The sequence below is a fragment of the Alexandromys fortis genome, unplaced genomic scaffold, assembly GCF_014885135.2.
Source record: "Alexandromys fortis isolate MF-2015 unplaced genomic scaffold, M_Fortis_MF-2015_v1.1 scaffold_26, whole genome shotgun sequence".
Classification (NCBI taxonomy): domain Eukaryota; kingdom Metazoa; phylum Chordata; class Mammalia; order Rodentia; family Cricetidae; genus Alexandromys; species Alexandromys fortis.
The window spans coordinates 9,739,478-9,753,815 of NW_026067894.1; the positions used below are offsets into that span (position 1 = coordinate 9,739,478).

Below are 14,338 nucleotides of genomic sequence, written 5' to 3' on the forward strand. Positions count from 1 at the left end.
CTTTGTGTGTGTGTGTGTGTGTGTGTGTGTGTGTGTGTGTGTGTACTGGTGACTAAGCCTGGGAACTTTGCACATGCAAGTATGTATTCCATCACCAAGTTTGTACCCGAAATGTGTATGTATCTTACAGTTTTAAATATTTTAATAGTTTCAAATCTAATGTAAATAAGTTGGGTGTGGTGGTACATACCTTAATCCTAGCCCTTGGAAAACAGGCAGAACTCTGAGTTCAAAGCTAGCCTGGTCTGCATAATGAGTTCAGACCATTTAGATCTGCAAAGGAAAAAAAAAAAGGCTGTTTTAAACAATACTAGAAATTTAGGTGTTTTTGTCTTTAAACATCTCTCATTGAGGCCTTTGAAGGATTGTTAATAGTGAACCTTTTTCTGAAGCGCCAGCATCTTGCAGGGGATGTGCAGGTTGAAGAGGCCTGCTGTGGCGATGCATAGTGGGGTTGTGGAAGAACAGAGAAGGGGGAGAAACGTTAACTGGGCAGTGAACCGTGAACCAGAGGCTGATGATGTCACTCACTGTCTAGATCTTTGCTGATCTTTCCCTGACACTATAAACAGGTACACGCTGTTTCACACCTGCTGTTACAGCAGGCTTACATGTGTGAGCAGCTCTGTAAGATGGAGACTGGGACAAGATTTACATCTCAGGTGTGGAGAGTCTCTAGATGCTCAGCCAGGACATCCTGGAGCACGGATTCAAACCAACCTCCGCTTCCCTTCTTGCTGCCGAGAGACCACTATGCGCTGTAACATTAACACAAAGGCTTCCAGGGGGACGTGTAGGTTCAACCGCAGGCCTTTTCCCCAGGTGGCCAGGGAGCTGAATTGCTTGTGTGTTCTGGAGCTCCGTGTGAATGCCTTTTCTTCTTTTTTACAGACATGGCTGGATTCTGCCAAAGAAATAAAAAAACAGGTTCGAGGTAAGTGGATACAGCCCTCTTATGGATCTCTCTTTTTCAGTTGGGCCAGAGGATCCCAGCCACCACTGGCTGAGTCAGCCACTTGAGAGTCCTAGCTGTGGCAGACTGCTTTGAAGTAGAGATAAAGCTTTTCCCTGGAAGGACCGATTCCATAGCAGAAAAATATACTAGAGGTTGACAATATTGAGATGTAGGTCAGATTTTGACCATAAAAAGGCAAAACAAAAACCAACTGGGCAAAGCTGGGAAAGTAGGACTAGGTGAGAGTAAACAGAAGGTTGGAAAATAACAAAAATGAGAAAAATGAAAATGGGACTCAGTTCTCAAAATGGCAGAGACGGAACTGTGCTAGCCACCGGCAGGAGTTTGCTGCTGGATCTTGGTCCTTTTAGTGCTCTATGCTGTTGTGTTCTTTTAGTTAGTGTTCTAGACTCTTATGTTCTTTTTTTTTTTTTTGTCTGGGTGGTGTGCTTTTCTGGGTGGTAATGAAACCGGTGTGACCCTACACTACCATGTCTAGGCCAGGAGTCTCCTTTTTGTCTAGCGTACCCACACTGTGTATGCTGCAAAGCACAGTAGTTGCTTAGTTAGCTGTGAGGTTATCGAATAGGTCTATCGCAGGCTTGCGTTAAGTAAACCTTTCGTTATTTAATAATGGCCACGAGGTACCAGAGTAGTGATGTTGGCAATTCGGTTAGGCCAAAGAGAAGTTACCCAGTAGTCCTTCAAGTGAAAAAGGTAAGTTCTCAGATTCGTGTTATTAATAATAGGGTTCAGTACCCTTCAAGATTGTCAGCATCCACGGGTGGCCCTGGAGCACGTGCCCTGAGATAGGGAAGGTGGAACTTGTCATCCTTTTGTGAATCTAAGGAAGGGAAGATGAAGGAAGGCTTGTTTTCCACTGGCCATCCGGCGGTGGAGCTCCTCTCGTAGCTTGAGCATATCGGACTGTTGCGTGCCCCGCTGGGACTGCTGTTCTGGCGTGGAAAATGTGCCGGTTTGGTAGTTCGTAGCCCCAGACCCAGTGGACTCGTTGAGACGGCGCATGTCGACTAAAGCCAGCTAGCTGTCACCGCAGCTTCGTTTATTTCTGAAGAACCTTCAGGAAACTTGGGGATTGTTACTCATCCCGATGAGTGGATTTTAACTCTTTTGTCACCCAGCGACAATTGTTCACTTGTTTCGTGAAACATTTCTGTTACCGTGAAACGATTTCCTTTAGCCCTTGATAGTGACTGTTTTAGCATTCTTTTGTTTCATTTTGTTTTCGTTTTAGCATTCTTAAAATATAGAGAAGCAAAAAAAAAAAATCTTTTCCCCCTTTGGACTGGCAACTCTCTACATTTGTTCTTCACTGATAAAAGCTTGAATTTATTATTTTATAATTACTATTTTTGTTATTACTATTTTGAGACTGGTCTCACTAGGTAGTCCAAAGCAAGCTATAAATAAATCTACATACCCAAGACTCTATTAAAAATAATGATGAAAGTCTTCCTACCATATGGGGGAAAATCCATAAAAACTTTACTAGTGAATCAAATATATACTGTCAGGAAGCGTGTTACAAAGGGGTTTTCCTTTTTAACCTTTTCTTCATATAATTAGTGTATACTCGTGGCAATTTTATTTTGAAAGTTTTATTGTGAGTATACATGTATGTGTGCACACGTGCTTGTATGCAGAGGTCAGAGAACAGCTTTGCGGCGTCAGTTTTTTCTTCCACCTATACATGGGTTCCAGGGATTCAGTTCAGGTAGCTAGGCTTATGTGGCAAGCACCTTTACCTGCTGAGCCATCTCTGTAGCCCCCATGAATAATTTAAACATCATCAAATATAATCAATTAGATTGGTATAATCTGTGTGATATTTCTAGGCAGATAGGAAATTTTCAGAATGTACCCAGGATAGATATACATATCTGGGTTTCAGCTACTTGAGGGCCTCTCTCAAAACAAGCAGACCAAAGCAATTACGCTGTACATGGTTTTTAAAACTCAATTATAAAAGTAAATGTTACAGGTATACAATATAACATTTAAAGGTGCAAACGAAAATAGCACAAGGTGAATCTTCCTACCCTGCCTTAGTCATGCAGTTTCCTTTTCTGGAAGCAACCATGGCAACTAATTTCCTGTCTTCCTTCTAGACAAGTCTGAGTGCATTTAAACACATACCCATGGTCGTGTCTACTTAAATATGTGACTCATCTTTCTGTACAACGGGGTATTGGTATCTATGCCTGCCTATCTCTCTCTATCCATCCGTCCGTCCATCCATCCATCCATCCATCCATCCATCTATCTATTCTTCCATCTGTCTATATTTTATTGTTTTAAAAAAAAGATCACATATGCTATATATAAATAATCATATTTCTGTGTATTTTGGATTAGTCTCGTTAGTTTCCTATTGCATTCATGTTTGCATTTTTGGATATATCTCTGTATTCGCTAAGTATCTATGGATTTTTTTTGGTATATGCATGAGTAATTGTTTTTGTAGAGGTACACGTGTGTGTGTGTACCTGTGTATGGAGGGCAGGAGTCAACCTTGGGTCCTATTCCTTGGGCACTGTCTACCTTGTTATTTGAAATCCCTGAAACTCACCAGGTATGCTAGTCTTGCTGGGCAGTGAGCTCCAGGAATCTGTTGTCTCCACTTCCACAGTGCTAGGATTACAAAAGTGTGTTATCATGAACAGTCTTTTTTTCTCTTTACTGTGGGTTCTTGGAACCAAGTTGAAGTTTCCACGCTTAAAAGGCAAGTGCTTGAACAACTGAGCTATCTTCCTCAATCCAGTTTCTTAAAAGTAGAGTAAAGTTCAGGACTGGCCATATAGCATAGTGATAGAGCACTTACCTGGCATAAACAACAACAACAACAACAAAAAAAACAAAAAACAAAAAAAAAAACAAAGAAAAGAAAAAACACCAGAGCAACCCCCCCCCAAATTTAAATTGTAATAGAATTTCAACAAAGAATGGAGGCCATGTAACAGAGCCCATGTTCCCCATCCATCCAGAATTAACGTGCGTTAACATTTCTGGTTTGTCAGCAGAGAAGTGTGAGCTCCTTGGCTTTCTTTCCCGTCACATCTCCCCTGCCTGTAGAAGTCTGCTGTCAGCCGGGGGGACTTTCCAGTTCTGTTTCTGTCCCTTCCATAGTCATCCGCGTGCAGAACATACAAAGTTGCTTTGTCCTGTGTTGTGAAATTTCCTCAGAGCCAGCTTTTTGTATCTTCTTCTAGGTTTATCTGTCTTTTTTTTCCTCCTGCCCACTTGACTTAAGGTTCTTTATTTTCTTGGTTCTGGATGAGGGCTCTCTCTTGCTGAGTCAGGCTAGCCACCCTCATCCTAAGGCATGTCAGGCAGCTCACAACTATCTGTAATTTTGGCTCAAGTGCATCCAATAATCTCTTCTGGCCTTTGTTAGTAACTGCACATGCAGCACACACCCATAGAAATAATTCTTTAGAAGATTTATTAGTAGGGATGGAGAGATGGCTTAGCAGTTAAGAGCATTGGCTGCTCTTCCAGAGAACCCAGGTTCAATTCCTAGCACCCACATGGCGGCTCATAGTGTCTGTAACTCTAAGTTCCAGGGGATCCAACTTGCTCACATAGACACACATGCAGGAGAAATACCAATGCACATAATTTTTAAAAAAAAAAATTACAAAAATAGCCAGTTAACTTAAAATTATTAATAAAATGTTTTAACACAGTTCAGAATTTTAGAAAATTTAAACAAGGGATAGTCCACAGGCAAGATATGCTTACACCTTTTCTGTATGCTGAAAATTACATGTAATTTACCCAAATTACATTTTAAAAAACCTTTAGCCCATGTACCCTCCTCCATTTTTTCCACAAAGTTCACCACTTTCTTGAACTTTGAGATAATTATTCTATTGAATTTTTGGGAGTTTTTAATTTCTTCTGGGTTTTTATTATTTTTAAATATGGCTGTATTAAAACCATTTGAATGCCATAAAAATTAAGTGACTTGTCTTACTCAGCATCATTTTTGAAACTTACATTCATCAGAAAGAAATTTCACCCAACTATTCCTAACCTTACTGTGAGTGGCATCTTTATGTTTTCTTTTATATCCACTTCATATTTTTAGTGCTGATATTTCCTCCACCAAAATGGTTTACAATGGATTGTAACCTACCTACACTTAAAAAAAAAAAAAAAAAACCTAAACAACCCTGACTTAGGATGTATGCCTGGAAATAGGGCTTAGCAGGCTATCTGGAAGTTGAATGTCTTGTTCCCTCACTTGTCCGCCATGTTCCCAGGAGACAGAGTCTCTTCACTGAAGCTGTAACTAAGCTGGTAGTCAGCAAGCTCCAGTGATTTCTCTGCCTGCCCCTGTATAGGTGCTGGGGTTACAAGCATGTGCAGCCATGTCCAGCTTTTTAGCATGGCCTCTGGAGATTTGAATTCATACTTGTGTAGCAGTTGCTCTTACTTGCTAAACCAAACTTTCTTCAGTGCCAGAAAGCCATTAAAAAAAAAATTAAGCTGGGAGGTTTTAGCGCACACCTTTAATCTCAGCACTCGGAGGCAGAGGCGGGTGGGTCTCTGAGTCTGGGGACAGTCTGGTCTACAGAGTGCATTCCAGGATAGCTAGGACTATGTAAGAAAGACTCTGTCTTGAAAAAAAAAAAAAAAAGGAGCTGGAAAGATGGCTCAGCAATTGTGGGCACTTCCTGCTCTTCCAGAGGACCTTTTGGTCTCCGGCACCCATACCAGGCAGCTCAGAACCACCTATAATTTTGCTCCAGGGGATCCAATAACAACTTCTGGCCTCTATGAGCAGCTGCATACATGTGCGTGTGTACATACACACACATGCATATATAGAGAACGCACACAGATAGAAGTAAATCTTTTAAATTATTAATAAATTTTTAAAATAACTTCAGACTTATGGAAAATATTAAAGAGAATAGTATAAGAATTCATAGGAGGCCTGCACCCAGATTCCTCAAATATTATTTTGCTGAATTTATTTTATCTTAAATTTTTGTTTCTTTTACATAATTGAATTATGTGTATATATGTGCACATGAACTTTTATTTCAGGTAATGTTTACAAATCATAAATAAATATCTTCAGAATTGCAAAAGAGCACCCATTGACTTCTGATGACTCAGAGCAAAATATTAATCACATTCCTAAAATAAGTTCTGTGAAAAAGTCAAGATGCAGAATTGTTTCTTCATATAATTTTACCTGTGTGGTTCTAATCCACTGTAATGAAGACTGCTAAGGCTAAAAGATAAAAGAGGTCTTCTAGCTTTCCTAGGTGAAATCTAAGCAAGGTAATAGTGTTTTCAAACAGAAAATGTTGAAAGATTTAAGGGGGGAAAAAAATCACAAATTTAGACATAAAAACAAAACTCCTGTTGTCTTTATTTTTATAGGTGTACCTTGGAACTTCACATTTAATGTGAAGTTTTATCCGCCTGACCCAGCACAGTTGACTGAAGACATAACAAGGTAAGTTCGTCGGCATGGAAATCCAGAGCAGTATTCTTACCATCAGCTCTGGGAATTTTTCCACTCAGAACAGGAGAAAATGTTAAATGGTTAGTCTAAAATACAGAGTTTCTGGTGCCTTCAAACCAGGCTTGCAGATGCTGAGCCTGAAAGGCTGGAACCTGGCAGGAGCCACCCTGCTTACCATGGGTTACACCACATAGTACAGTGCAGGGTGGGCGGGGCTTCTCTTAAACAACACTCCCCTGGCAAGACCCAGTTGTTTTACTGTATTCCCCATGGGGTTGAAAACAGCAAAATCACATAATAATTATTTCTTTATCTCTCCTTTAAACCGTCTCCTTGTACTGACCCCCCCATTTTTTTTAAAATATGGAACGCTTCACGAATTGGTGTGTCATCCTTGCGCAGGGGCCATGCTAATCTTCTCTGTATCGTTCCAGTTTTAGTATATGTGCTGCCGAAGCGAGCACTACTAACCCATTTTTGAGTCTATTTAGTTTATTGCACAAACCTTTAATCCCAGCACTCAGGAGCAAAGGCAGGCGGATCTCTGTGAGTTTGGTTCAAAGAGCGAGCTTCAGGACAGGCTCCAGAACTACAGAGAAACCCTGTCTCAAAAAACAAACAAAACAAAACAAAAAAAATTATTGAGTTTTTAAGAAAATTATTTTTGATTTTATCAAAGATGAACAAAAACTAAGCAGAAGAGTGCTGTATGTTGAACAGTACTGCTCTGAGCATTCACACCTGTGATGCCATCAAGGAACCCTCTTCATAGTAGATACTTGGCAATATTTGTTAAATTGAATTGCTGGGTTGCCAAGAAACTACTTTCTCAATCTGATTTTGTTGTTGATAATCTGATTTCTGAGGAATTTAATCTCTAGGATTCAGTTTTCATCTCTCTAAAACGAGGGAGGGGTTGAAGCAATGGCTTGGTGGTTAAAAGCCCTGGTTGCTCTTCCTAGTGACCCAGGTTCAATTCCCGGCACCCACATGGTGGCCCACAGCTATCTGTGACTCTAGCCCCAGGAAACCCAAAGCCCTATTCTGGTCTCCATGGACAGTGCATGCACATGGTACACAGAAATATGCAGGTAGAATACCCATTTGTAAAATAAAAATACAGGAAAATATAAATGAGGGAATAATTTAAACTCCTAAAATCTGATGATTAAGTACTGTGAAAAGCCTATAGCATTTTCTAAGGTTACTTTGTGTAAAGTCATTCTCAGTTATGATGTCTTCTCCTTCCCTGAGAAAACTGTTTATTTCATTTATATAGTATAATATATACTGTGTGTGCATAATACTCACTGGGCGGTGGTGACGCAAGCCTTTAATCCTAGCACTCGGGAAGCAGAGAAAGGTAGCTCTCTGTGAGTTTGAGACCAGCCTGGTCTACAGAGTGAGCTCCAGGACAGTCAGGGCTACACAGAGAAACACTGTCTAAAGACCTCCACACCTACCCCCCCAAAAGAGTATGTACTCAATAAAATAATTTCTTTAACTCCTTCAGATGTTTCCTGCTTTTCCTCTTTTTCTAAACTGCTTTCCAACTCTGTTTAATATAGTTATTGAACTTTTTATGAAAATATTTTAAATAAAAGGAAGAAACAATTTCACAATGACTAGCCATGTGTCCCCTGTCCTATACTCAACAATTATCATGTTGTGTGTCCTTAGCCTCTTTCCTTCTCTCTTCTTTCTTTCCCCCTTTCTTCTTTTCTGTCTGTCTGTATTGTGTTCTTTTGTTGTTACTGATATTTTCACATCTCTTCTTATTTTGGATGTAGGTATTATTTATGTCTTCAGCTTCGGCAGGACATCATTGCTGGACGGCTACCCTGTTCCTTTGCAACCTTAGCCCTCCTCGGCTCTTACACCGTCCAGTCTGAACTGGGAGACTATGACCCGGAACTGCATGGCGTGGATTATGTTAGTGAATTTAAACTGGCTCCAAATCAGACCAGGGAACTTGAAGAGAAGGTCATGGAATTGCATAAATCATACAGGTGAACATGTCTGCAGAAGTTCTGGGTTTATTTTGGCCATGAGTTTAAACCCCGTGACTTGTTATTGATTCATTGTTTACCATAGGGAGAGTCACCCTGAATTCATTTCCCTTTATTGTTTGACTTTGGGAAAAGCATTCAAGCCCTCTGACTGTTTTTCTTATCAGGGTAATGGAAAAATTTTTTTGTTTGTTTCTGTTTTTGTTTCCAGGTTTAATTTGTGTGTGTGTGTGTGTGTGTGTGTGTGTGTGTGTATGTGTGTGAAACCACTTAGCACACATAGTAGGTGCTCAGTAAATGGTAGCTATCACTGTTACTGCTTTAACTTTTCCAGGTTTTAGATATATGCTATATTAGGTGCCTTAAGAGCCTTAGAGCAAGAACTTCTGACTTGGGTGCTGTGCATGTGCGTGGATTCAGAGGGTCATGGTACCCTTGAAAGTATTTTCTAAAGCCACGTCTTCATCAAATTCCCTGATTTACTGCTTTTAATGAAGTTAATTAGTAACGTTGGGAGGTAGCATACCATGACCAAGAGCAAGGCCTATCCTTGGTTTGAGGCAGGTTGAGGTCATGCCTCTGCTTTGTCCCTTCCCTGTGAACTTAAGTCCCTTCAGTTTTCTCTGATCTGGTTCTTAGAGTGTCTAATTGAGATTATTACTTTAGAAGAAATGAGGCAAAGAGTAAGTTTAGAAAAGAGAACGTGTGTGTGACGTATAAAAACCCAGTAGTTGTTATCTAATACCAAAATGGGCCCCCCCCCCCCCGCCGTTGTATTTCTTTCTCCATACGCCTGTTTTTTATTTGAGTGACTTACTGTAGTTAAATTTCACGAACTGCTTTAGTCTGATCTTGACTTTGGTTGACATCACATTAGCATGGCATCCTGAGCTGTGTGAGCAGGCACTGCGTTACAAAGATTTAAAAGGTCAGTTTGTTCAAAGAGAAGTCCAAAGCACGGTCTCTGGAGCTTGCTGCGGTAGCCACAAGAATTCTGTCTGTCTGTGGAACTGTCCTGTTCTCTTTGAGTTTGTTCTTTACCTTAATATGGCCTGGTTCTGACTGTCTTATTGCATTTAAGGTTCAGATGCCTCAGTCATGAAAGCCATAATTTCATTAATTGATTGTGTGTGTGTGTGTGTGTGTGTGTGTGAGTGAGTGTGTGTATGCCTCACACATGTGTGTTCCGGAGTGCAGGTGTGGAAATCAGAAGATAGCTTGCAGGAGTCGGATTTCTTTCCATCATGTGGGTTCCAGAACTCAAACTCGGGTTTTCAGACTTGATGATAAGTGCCGTTACCCCGCCCCCCAGACCCACACTAAGGAGTGTAGTTTATAGCCCGTGTAGCGGTCATCTCAGGTGCCACCCAGCTACATTTGTTTATCTTACGTGTGCGGATGTTTTGTTTGCATGTATTATATGCACTGTGTGTGTGCCTTGTGCTCATGGAGGTCAGAAGAGGGCACTGGAGTTACAGAATGTTATTAGGTCACCGTGCTGGTGCTGAGAATTGAACCTGGATCCTCTGTAAGAGCACCAAGTGCTCTCAACTACTGATCTGTCTCTCCAGCTCTCAAAATTTACTTCTGCATTGGGCTTATGCGCCCTAAGGTACTAATGTGTGAGACCACGAACTCAGAGATCCGCCTGCCTCTGCCTCCTGAGTGCTGCGGATAAAGGCGTGCCGCCACCACTGCCCGGCTTCCGATGATACTTTTAATGGTTATTTGATCACAGTAGGATTCAAATTTGGAAGGACTTTGTACAGTCTCTCGTCTAACGCTTGACTTGTTCTTTGTACCGTTGTTACATAATCATGATAATTATAAGTCATCAGTTATAATCGTCTCTTCCTGCGTGCCAGATAGTGTGCTAAGCACTTTATGCTCAGTGTCGCACTTAACCTTTATAGCCGCCTTTTAAACTAGCCAGCCGATCTAAAAGCGTCGTCCACAAACTCTGCTCCTCTTCAAAAGAGGTCTCTGAACTCAGAATTGTTTCCATGGTAATTCTAAGTTATTTGACCTTTTCACTGTGTCGAAGGAGCTGAAGCACAAACTAAGGCACAAAACTGTCCTAGTAGCCATATTTCTCACCAGTATGCAATACAAGTACCCATAATCCTAGCCCTGGGAGGTGGAGACAAGGAGGATGCTCACTAACAGTAGCAGAGCTCCAGGTTCAGGGAGAGACCCTGCCTCAAAAGGTAAGTTGGAGAGCAACAGAAGAGGGCTCTTGACATTGACCTCTGACCCCTACATACTCACACGTGAGCAGGAGTGCCCATATGCACATACGTAATGCATAGACACACACATGTAAATTTAAAAAAAATAAAAAGGCCGGTTCATTTAAGAATTTTCTTACAGGGACCCGTGGGATGGCTCAGTAAGTAAAGATACTTGCTACCAAACTTGATAACCTGAATTCAGTCCCTAGATCCCACATGGTAGAAAGAGAACCAACTCCTGCAGATTGTTCTCTGACCTCCATAGAAGTGCTATGGCCTGCATTTGTGTGAACAAATGAATTAAAAAATGAAACAGCAACAAAACTAACCTACCTTCTTCCCTTCTTTCCTTTCTTCCATACTCTTCATGAGTATGAGTGGCCTGCAGCTCTTCATCCTCCTGCCTCTGCTCCTGAGTGTGGGATTATGAGCATTGCCTCACTATGCCCAGCAATTTGAAGTACAGTCTATTTTTTTATTTTTATTTTATTTTATTTTTTGGCTTTTCGAGACAGGGTTTCTCTGTGGTTTTAGAGCCTGTCCTGGAACTAGCTCTTGTAGACCAGGCTGGTCTCGAACTCACAGAGATCCGCCTGCTTCTGCCTCCTGAGTGCTGGGATTAAAGGCGGGCGCCACCACCGCCCGGCTGAAGTACAGTCTATTTTAGTTTAGATGCCATTGTTAAACCTGGAGCTTGAGCATGCCAGGCAAATGCATTGTACATCTGAGCTTTGCTCTCAGCCCAAGACAATATTGATTAAATAGTTTTAAAAAGTGTTCATTGTATCAAATCTTGAATATATTTTAGTTAACGGTCTGTGACTTAATGAAATGTACTTAAAGTATCCCTCTGCCTGCCAATTCAAGTACAACCGTGTACAGCAGCAAAAGCATCATGATTACATTGTGGGCTGAATGAGTTCACCACCGTTTTTCTGTAACACTATTGGAAAAAAAGGTCAACAATCTATAATCGCTCAGACTTGGTTATTTGACATACGTTTTTAAAAAAGGAATGCGCCAGTACTTTTAGAAGAAAAAAACTAAAAGTTTTTTAAAAAACTAAAAAATCAACCTTCAAACAAAAAATAGCATTTAAGACTGTTGTACTGGTACAGTTTCATGATGCATGTACTCTGGAGGGTGAGGTGGAAGGCTCATTTGGGTCAGGGATTTTAGGACCACCCTGGACTTTTCCATGAAGCAGGAAGTTTCAAAGATAATTCTGCCTATATTAGCAGTTTGTCAGTCACTTTCTTCTGTGTCCTGCAGAATGTCTGGCAGACTCTTTCATGAAACAGGGACCCCAAAGGACTGTCTCACTTTTAGGCGAGTTGAGCAGTCATTTTCCTATGGGTCCTGCATGTCCAGTTCATACAGCATAACATCAAGCCATCCAAACAAGAGAAGGTTTTTTTTTTTTTTTTTTTTCCCTCCAAATGGCTAGCAAACTCCATAAGGAGCCTCCTTGTTGTCCATCATCCTCTTGAAGTAGTTGCTGCTGCCAGGAGCAGATGTGTCTCATTGTCATGAAAAGTACTAAGTTCTTAAAACATTTTAAATATCATATTCTGTTAGTCTTTGAAAGGTTTGAAGAATATCTAACTGAAATATATCTCTATATATCTAGAAAACCTAACTAACATGACTACAAGCTAGGCTGTCATAGATGATTATCTATTAACCTTTATTTCTTAATTATACATTACATTTTTAAATGGACTGCTCAGACACAATGCCTTAGTCAAAAGCAGAAATATACATATAACAAAATTTGCCTTAAATTTGTATCAATAAACTAAGATCTATACACTTACCTCCTCCTCATGTGTTGAAGCACACTTACCTAGATACGTAGTTTGAATATGTATATTCAAATTGATGTCCCTTAGAGTTGAAAAGTGAATATAGTGGAAAATTAAACTGTGTGTGTGACAGAGAGAGAGACAGACAGAGAAATGTATGCAGATAACATGTATCTATGCAAGCATCTTTGGAGACTGGTACCATCGATGTCTTCCTCTATTGTTCTCCACCTTATTGTGTGAGAGTTTTTTTTTTAAATATTTATTTATTTATTTAGTATACAAATTTAGTATACAATATTCTTTCTGCGTATATGCCTGAAGGCCAGAAGAGGGTATATGCCTGAAGGCCAGAAGAGGGCACCAGACCTCATTACAGATGGTTGTGAGCCACCATGTGGTTGCTGGAATTGAACTCAGGACCTTTGGAAGAGCAGGCAATGCTCTTAACCTCTGAGCCATCTCTCCAGCCCCTGTGAGAGATGTTTTTGTGTGTGGTGTATGTGCACGTATGCATGCATAGGCGCCTGTGTAGGCAGAGCTCAGGGGTGGCATCAGGTGTCCTTTATTTTCTTCCACTTTGTGCCATTGAGATATGGTCTCTCACTTAACCTGGAGCTCATGTTCTCTTAACTAGGCCGGCAGCCAGCAAGTCCCCAACAATTCTCCCGCCTCTGTCCTGCTCAGCCGGGGTTATAGGGTGTGGATGATATTTTGCTTTTATTCACATGGATGCGGGGTCTGAACTCTCTCTGCACCTCCCTCTTGCACGGTGAGCCAACTGAGCCATATCTTTACCAGCCAGCCAGCTCCTGTCAGCCTCACCGACGGTGGAGCTCTCTGCATTAACTGGCCAGGAAGATTGGCATCCTCCTGCCTCTGCCTCTTCAGCACTGGGATTATAGGCGCACACTGCTGGCCTTTTCTGTGGGTGCTGGGAGCTCGGGTCCTCATGCTCGCACAAGCAGGGAGCCATCCCCCAGCTCTAGAGGAAAGCTTCTGTTGTGTGTTTTATTTAATGTTTTAAAATTTGTGTATGAAGTTAAGTGATCTAACCCCCCCCCCCAAAAAAAAAATCTTTCTTGAGGTAAAAATCTAACTGTGTGGCTTTGCCTCCCTGAAAATCAATATGTAAACCAGGCTGACCTTGAATTCAAAGAGGTCCTTCAGCCTCTGTTTACCTAAGGCTGGGTTTAAAGACCTGTGCCACCACCTCTGGCTATTTCTCTTAAAAAAAAAAAAAAGTTTTGGGAGTGAGGGTAGGGGTTGAGATGGTCTCATGTACCCTGTGCTGACTCAAACACTTTGTCCCTCTGCCCCATCTCCCAAGTACTGGAATTACAGTTCTGTGCCACCACTCCTGGCTACGAAGTATTTTTTTTTGTATTTTTATTTTATGATCTGTATGTAGATGGACCACTGAACTATTAGAAAACTAAAGTTTCAGTTAGTAGTAAACGTTTATAGCTTACAGAGCAGTTTCACAAACATAATCTCATTTGATTTTGATAATCACATTTCATGTGTATACCAGAGACCAAAACAAACAAACAAACAAACAAACAAAACCATTGTGTATTCCTGTGATGTACACATAGACATTATTTGGGTTCTACTTATCAACACGTAATAATAGGAACAACAAAAACAAAATAGCTGAGACTAACCTCATGTCGCTTACATGGAAAGATGTATGCAATTACAAAAGTTGCCCGAGGTGTTTGAATAACTTGCATACAGATTTCCACCCCCTTTGTTTACACTGCCAATTAATAGGTTCAGGTGTGACGCTTTAGAGCTTTTTGAAACATTTATTCAGGAAAGCTGGGGTGATT

At 40.9% G+C, this 14,338-nt stretch overlaps 1 protein-coding gene and 1 non-coding gene across 11 annotated transcripts in view; one reads left to right on the forward strand and one right to left on the reverse strand.

Moving 5' to 3' along the window:
- Positions 1 to 14,338, forward strand: part of Epb41 (erythrocyte membrane protein band 4.1) — a 146,966-nt gene that overhangs the window by 76,851 nt on the left and 55,777 nt on the right. For all 10 annotated transcript variants that reach the window (XM_050151299.1, XM_050151278.1, XM_050151327.1 and 7 more), the window contains exons 5-7: positions 892 to 934; positions 6,374 to 6,449; positions 8,249 to 8,467. In XM_050151299.1, the coding sequence (XP_050007256.1) occupies positions 892 to 934; positions 6,374 to 6,449; positions 8,249 to 8,467 (338 nt within the window). The remainder of the gene's footprint in view (positions 1 to 891; positions 935 to 6,373; positions 6,450 to 8,248; positions 8,468 to 14,338) is intronic.
- LOC126510505 (U6 spliceosomal RNA) lies at positions 6,816 to 6,922 on the reverse strand. Its single transcript, XR_007594422.1, has one exon. It is a non-coding gene; the product is annotated as a U6 spliceosomal RNA (small nuclear RNA).